This window comes from Antennarius striatus, chromosome 9 (genome assembly GCF_040054535.1).
Source record: "Antennarius striatus isolate MH-2024 chromosome 9, ASM4005453v1, whole genome shotgun sequence".
NCBI classification, from domain to species: domain Eukaryota; kingdom Metazoa; phylum Chordata; class Actinopteri; order Lophiiformes; family Antennariidae; genus Antennarius; species Antennarius striatus.
The window spans coordinates 20,602,320-20,609,698 of NC_090784.1; the positions used below are offsets into that span (position 1 = coordinate 20,602,320).

Genomic DNA, 7,379 nt, shown 5'->3' on the forward strand with positions numbered 1-7,379 from the left:
GCATTCGCATTCACACGACTTTCATTGGTTGAGAAGCCCAATTTTGCGATTGATTTGAATGCATCATAATGCCTCCTCTACAGCAGACGGTTTTGACCTTTGTGTGTTTATTTAATTGGCATGAACTGTGGAGGAAGTTGACATGACATAATGTCAGAAACCACTTTTGTTGCTCAAGATCTGTCACTGGTTATTGGTTACAGTAGACGACGCTGCAACGTAACTTAGTGCCTCGAACGTCATTCACACGGAGACTTCCACTTGTCTCTGAGTCTTCAAAAAAAAAAAAAGATAAACGCACTGGGACAGTAACGTTATCTTTAATGGGATAAATGGAAAACGCTACTTCAGATTAACTCAGCGTCTCGTCGAATGGATAGCATTTGAAGAACCGCCGCTAATGGTTCTTGAAATAATTGTTCCTCTTCATATAACTACCGCTACTTTGTTCATATTGTCGTCAGAGACCTCCCAGTGAACGGTCATGTGTTCCATACTAAGCAGAAGGAACCCGGTTCAACGGGCTCTGGCCCTCACGCATCTTCTCGCAGCACGCCCCGACGGCTCGAGCCACGCTGCAGCCGGGAGAAGACGCCTTCACCCCGGCGTGAGCACTGGCGTTCACCCGCTACCAGCTGCTAGCAGATCGTACTGCTCCAGAATGGCGCAGAACCAAGGACTATTCTTCAGACAAGTAGGTTGAAATATTATTCAGCTTCAGTTTAAGATATTAAAGAAACAAAAACTGTGACCACCGAATGTGCACAAGTAAATATCTGTACTGTATGTAAATGTAAACGGATAACAGGAAGTGAGCTAGGAGTTAGCTTAAATGGACTTAGCTTGTTTATGGCAGTTCATGAGGCCATAAAGTCAACTTTTAGTTGGTTTAATGACGCCGAATGTACCGATTTTATAGTTATGGGTGTTTTGGCACCGGTTTATCACATGATTCCTATTGTAGAAACTTTGAAGGTTTGTGTTTCCACTTCTGTTACAGTATAAATGTTAAAACAACAGTTTGCTTCACATCATGATTACTGCATGTACACAACCAGTATTCTGTTTCACAATTAATAAACGTGTTTCACAATTCATAACAAGTGTTCTTCATCATGCTTTGTTGTTTGTTGTTTATTCACTCCTGTTTCCTTGTTTGTTGTTTCAGCTGTTTGAGAAGGAGAGCAGCACCTACACTTACCTGCTGGCAGACACCGACACCCGGGATGCCATCATCATCGATCCTGTCCTGGAGACTATCGATAGGGATCTAAAGCTCATACATGAACTGGGGCTGAATCTCAAAGTGGCAGGTAATGAACTCCGACTTTTAAATATCAGTGATGCTTATTATTATTATTTCCAATACCGTATTCTGTGTCTGTGTCGTAAACCACAGTCAACACCCACTGCCATGCGGACCACATCACAAGCACTGGACTGATGAAGAAACGACTGGTTGGACTGAAAAGTGCCATCTCTAAATTCAGCGGCGCCACTGCGGATATTCTCCTGTCAGAAGGAGACGAGATCACCTTCGGGAAGCATGTAAGAACACGTCGCTTCTTTTACAACACTAAAAACAACCCATGAAACTGCTTCAGTTCACTTCACTAAGTTTCTTTCAGTGTCTTGTGTTGTGAACGAACTCCCCTTCTTGGACACACCCATTCATATTTTAGATTTTTTCAATTTGTTGCTTTTCAAGGAACTAAAACTGCTTGATGAGATACTTTTATACATCACCAGTCAGCCTTTGTCTCTTCTCTGTAGCATCTGAAGGTGAGAGAGACACCGGGACACACCGATGGGTGTGTTGCATTGGTTTTGGAGGATCAGAGCATGGTTTTCACTGGGGACACTCTTCTCATCAGAGGCTGTGGCAGGACAGATTTCCAGCAAGGTGTCCTGAAATGATCTAATTACAAACGTTTTTTAAAGGCTTCATTCCTTGGACACAGTTTGACAGTATTTATTTTTGTAATGCTGTTAGAGAAACACAAGAGGGCAGTGTTGCAGTCTTTTCTTTTTTTATTGCCTAATCTGAACGCTGTTTCTCTAATCCAGGCTGTGCAAAGACGCTCTACAACTCAGTCCATCAGAAGATCTTTACTCTCCCTGACCAGTGCCTCGTCTATCCAGCACATGATTACTTAGGTTGGTTGAAAACCTACACATTTAAAAGTTAATGTCATCACATTGTTATGCACACAGGCAGATTTACAGGCATTAAAATTTAGGTTTTATTTTTAGTTTAGAGAGCTTTCATTTTTCATCCAAAAGGCTTTAACATACCTGACAGAGTCATTCAACACTGCTGTGGTTTGTAGTCACTTACGTAACTGATGGTCATGTGAGTCGTTATCGTGTTTGTGAATGGTGGTGAAACTTCTGAGGGATGAATTGTATGTGGGTGAAAGGAGGTGTCAAAACCCACACCTCCTGTTCAGCATAAATTATTTCTTTCACTCATCTAATTTCCTCTTTTTTCACGTGTGAATTATTACATTCTCAAACATTTTTCTTATAACGTGGGTCGACGGCTGAGTCCCGACCTCCTGGGCCTCTCCAGTGTTGAGCCATGTGCCTAAGGGTTGTTGTTGTTTCTCTTGTAGACTATAAAGATCATAATGCATTGAACTACAGATTGTTTGGTGTTTTGTCCTCAAAATGAATCGATGGTTGACAAAAGACTTCTAAAATTTTCCATTCTTGAGAATAGGATGGGAAAAAATCTTCCTGCCCTCCTTTGTTCGATCGGTACACACCTAACACACTGCTGTTATGCTGCATCTGTTTGAGTGTACTACATCTGTTTTGTCTGATCTGTGAGCTTCAACATCTAGTAAACAAGAAGACCACAGATGATATGTTTTGCTGGTTTTTCATGATTCAGGTCAGACAGCTTCTACTGTCAGCGAGGAACGCAAGTTTAATCCACGCTTGACCAAGAGCCTGGAGGAGTTTGTTGACATAATGAAAAACCTGAATCTCCCAAAGCCAAAGAAAATAGGTTAGAAAGACAATTCTCTCCACACACAGACTCGTTATCAATGAAATGACTTATTTGTAACCGATTTTTTCTTCTTCTTGTTTTTTAGATATCTCAGTGCCAGCCAATTTGGTCTGCGGAGTGCACGAAGTCTGAATGTCCTGCAAAAAGAAGGATTTTAATCATGCATCTTAGTAAAGTAATGAATTCAAATTTGAATGTCTAAATCTGTAGTACTGACCAAAATCATTCATCATGAAGTGCCTTATTTTGTATGGAAGAGGATTCGGGGCCACGCTTGCGCTGTAAGTTTGTTAAAGTCGACGTTCTGACTCAGAGGAGGTTGCCCCCGACATATTACAGTGATTTGACTGATAGAAATCATCAGCATCAGGCTTCCGGGGATGTTTTTGACTAGTTCGAATGAGTGAAATGGATAATTGATAATAATGTCATTATCATATTTATTTTTTTATCAAATTAAGTTCATGTGAAACAATCAGCGGTTTGCAAATTAGAGAAGAGAAGTTTAGATAAGACTGTCTGTTAAGCCTTTTTCGTTCGGTTTTCACGAATACTTGACTTGGGACAGTCCAATGCTTCCTCACATTCGAGTTCTTTTTTGCATAACAGAAAGATGAAACATCTTTTTTTTCCATGTGGAATTTCTAACTGGCTAAGTTTCCATCCACATGTTAGAGCCGTGTATGTATGTTTATGTTTGTGTGTGTGTGTGCTCTCAACCCTCATCTACTCTTCTAGATGTCTAATAAAGGTGGAGCCTAAAGACGTGTGTGTTGTTATCTCAGTGCTGTATGAAGAGTCACACCAAGCACCGACACACCACGTCTGGATTCCCAGATGTTCCACACATGATGCGCTCCAACGATACTCCAGCCAGCCAGCCAGACAGGTTTTACCGGGAATGTCGGCCTCTCCTTCAGCAGCGTGCAAGAGATGTTTGTACATATACTGTGTGCTGTATGAGTGGGTCACCACCTGCAGGGTCAGTGAGTGGGGTGGTGTGTACAGGTGACCTGGAACATGCCAACACAACAGGAACCCTTTAGATGGAGGAGGATTGTTGAAAGAAATGGATGTATTTATGTAGTTGGTGTCTATAAGAGTGGGTAAATTATAAAAATAAAAACTTGTATAAAACAAAAAATTAAGGCATTTGAAAACTGAATAATGTGGGATGGAATTTCCTATAAATTATGGTTACGGGGTCATGACTTTGGCGTTGGATGAGGTTCGATTGAGCGGGAGAAGGATGTTTTATCTCGAATGAATGAATTTGACAAAGAAAATTATATCCTATATTTTTCTTTTTATCCAGATCCATCCCAATTTTGAACAGAGTTTATTTAATCTGGGCCAGGATCCGTCCTCCCACCACATTTCATGCATGTCAGATTTGTAGGTTTTTTTAAAAAACCTGCTGACAAACCAACAGATCGATAAACGATACCAGTGAAGAAGTAACTTTAACGATTAATACTCAAAAACAGGAAAATGAATTGATTACTTTAGAGCGGCTCATTTGACTAGAGGAGCTGCACTAATGCTGATCTCCTCAAGCAGATCAATTGTGATTTGACTAATCTACATTCCATACATTTACTTGGTGGCTTGTTTGAAGCGTGGGAAAGGTGGTCCAGACTGGGGGCTTAATAACAGCATGTTGGTCTGCTGTGTTAAACCTGATCCACTTCCATTCAGTAGCAGTGATTGTGTTTGTGTCACTTCATGAATTCTCTCTTGTGGAGAAACATGCCTGGGAGGTTTTGAATTGATCAAAAGATGAACAGCAGCTGCGAACATAGAAGATCTGTCAGGGAATAAAAAAACAAGTGTGGGATGGATAGGGGAATCTGTTGGTGGGCGTTGATACACACACACACCATTTACCAGCTGTCCCTGTCAGCAGCTCAAACAAACAGCATTATGGGACCGCCCCCTGCCTCACCTAGAGGCCCCGCCCACAGACACCTGTATTGTTTTGGCCTGTAAACAACATGACATGTGACTTCTATCGGGCTCCAGACACATTTCTTCTTAGGCACAATCACTTCCTTGTAAAATGGTGCGAGCAAAGGAAGGTGCCAGCTGTCCTTTCACCCGGTCCTTGTCACCCATCTGGCGACCCTCCTTCAGCCCACCCCACACCCCCTTCTCGTCCAGCTCTGTGCCACCGTGAACCCACCACCCATTCTCTCTCACACCGGCCACATGTCACTGGAAAGAATCTATTACACTATCAGCTCATTCAGACAGAGCCGTAAAGAGGCCGGCCCAGGCGATAAAGCCCTCAAGACTGAAGAGCAGATTTTAACCCACCAGAAAAAAAGTGACTTAAAATGCATCTTAGCATTGAGATCACAATGTTCCTACAGCGGATACAACCCCTGTACTTGTGGAGTTGTTGGTATTCTTAAATCTCTCACAGTTACGTGAGCGTGTCTTACAGGTAATTACATTGTTGTGAAACTTAATGTAAAGTTGACATGGATAAATCCTTAATGGTATTTTAATCTCCACTGGGATCAGTAGGACTCTCCTGTGGTTGCCTGTACCGTTTTTGTGTTCTACTGACTTTATACTAAAATATCTGATAACATGTTTTATTATATTTATATTTCCTTTCTAAAATCCTACACGGTCTGTTTTGGTCTATCTTTATAATAACAATTTGAGCATCCAAATTCTGACTGTATAAATTATGCGCTGAAGGGTTTCTTCAAAAAAACTATGCAAAAAAAAACCTAACAACCCCATCATGCAACACATTCCTTTAGAGCTGTCAAAATTCCCCTGCAGCCGTCATGGATGAAGGAAAACAAATCACACGTGTCGAAAAACCACTGCGGAGAAAAGAGACTCTATTTTACAGCATTGAAGGAATGAATTAAAACATTTGTCTCAGGACGTGTTGACACACATCGAGTGTTTCACGTCACTGTTGCTCTTTTTCCTCACACCGGTTAAAGTTGAACAAAATTCAATTTTTCCAGAATCTGATGAATGGAGAACAGTTCATAAATCCGCTGGTTTCTATTATTTCTAAGGATGGAGGCCTGACAGTTGTATCCGGCTCAGAGGGGCCCTGACTCTGTCTTCACACGTCAGAACTTTGTGTTTGATCTAATCCCAATCACCTTTCAACACTGATAATCCTCAACTGGGATTATCAGATTCAGACCTCCTGACTGAGTCATCGTTGCCGCCGAGATAACTTTGAACACCTTTGATATTAAGGATTTAAAATCAGGGACGATCACGTCAGCCGGCCCGTCTCCATCCCCGTCTCCACCTTGATTACATGTGCTTCAACAGGTGGTCATGTGACAGAGATCACATGAAGTTGGTGACATAAAAATCTGATTAATATCCTGATGTGCGTATGGTGCGACATGACTTTAAAGTGTGAGCGTGTTTGACATTTGACAGCACAATCTGTGAAGCTGTGTGATGCAACCCGGTTTCAGAAGGGTTTATTTTTGTAGTCTGAACCTGGCATTGGCCCAAACCTCTGTATAAAGAGGATATGTATATTTATCTTTGTACAATGAAAGGAAAAAAAAATTCCAAGAGTTAAAAAAATACTTATAAAGGATTGTAATGAATCCCCCTGGGGCCACATTACCCCTAAAATAATACAATAGCAGTGAAAATGCTGTCTTGGTCATCTGATGGTAAATAAAGATTTGGTGCAATTCCAAATAGATGCACTGCGGATTCAGAGAAATGACTGGACCCTAAAGGATTTATTAATAAATCCGTCCTGGTCTGTTTTTATTACAGAGGTCTGATAGTCACAAGGAGTCAAAGTATTTCAATCTTTTTTGGAATCTCAAATGCATCACCATGCGCAACTTTTATCTCGCTGACATTAAAAAGTCAGGGTGGATGGAGCCATCAGTGTCCATACTTTTGTCAGGAGCAAACAAAGACCATATAAAGTCCATAAATCCAAAATGTCAACGATCCTCTGGGCTCCCCAGAGGAATAGAGAATGTGTCATACTGATGTATTTATTTGGGGGGGTGGGGGGGTGGAGGTTTGTCAGCTTCAGATGACTCTTTTATAAACTTTTTACCCCTGGAATCAGCCTCTGACTCTGTGTGCAGAATATTAAACTGAGGAAGTTCTACCCAGCTGGAGGAAATCTCATCTTTTGATCCGTTTTTCATCTCATTGGGCTACAAATGTCCTGTTTTCTGAGTCCCCCCCACCCACCCTACTGTATTATTCCCATGGGAGCCTGTCATGAAAAGCGGCCTATTTAAGTGGCCTTTTGCTTAACAGTGTGCTGGCAAAACGCCTGGACGACTTTTTTAGATTAGCCTCCCCACAATGAGAAAGCCCCGTCAGTTCCCAGAATAGA

The 7,379-nt window shown here is 41.6% G+C and overlaps 1 protein-coding gene across 2 annotated transcripts; it reads left to right on the forward strand.

Moving 5' to 3' along the window:
- Positions 1–107: 107 nt before the first annotated feature.
- ethe1 (ETHE1 persulfide dioxygenase) lies at positions 108–3,781 on the forward strand. Of its 2 annotated transcripts, XR_011037054.1 has the most exons (8): positions 108–694; positions 1,169–1,313; positions 1,400–1,548; positions 1,774–1,903; positions 2,068–2,157; positions 2,897–3,013; positions 3,102–3,297; positions 3,755–3,781. XR_011037054.1 is itself a non-coding variant. In XM_068323509.1 (7 exons), the coding sequence occupies exons 1-7, from the start codon at positions 485–487 to the stop codon at positions 3,146–3,148; spliced, it is 888 nt and encodes a 295-aa protein (XP_068179610.1). In that variant the 5' UTR covers positions 108–484; the 3' UTR covers positions 3,149–3,781. The 2 variants fall into 2 exon arrangements, 1 of the variants encoding a protein (XP_068179610.1); XM_068323509.1 differs by having other exon boundaries at positions 3,102–3,781.
- The last annotated feature ends 3,598 nt before the right edge of the window (positions 3,782–7,379 follow it).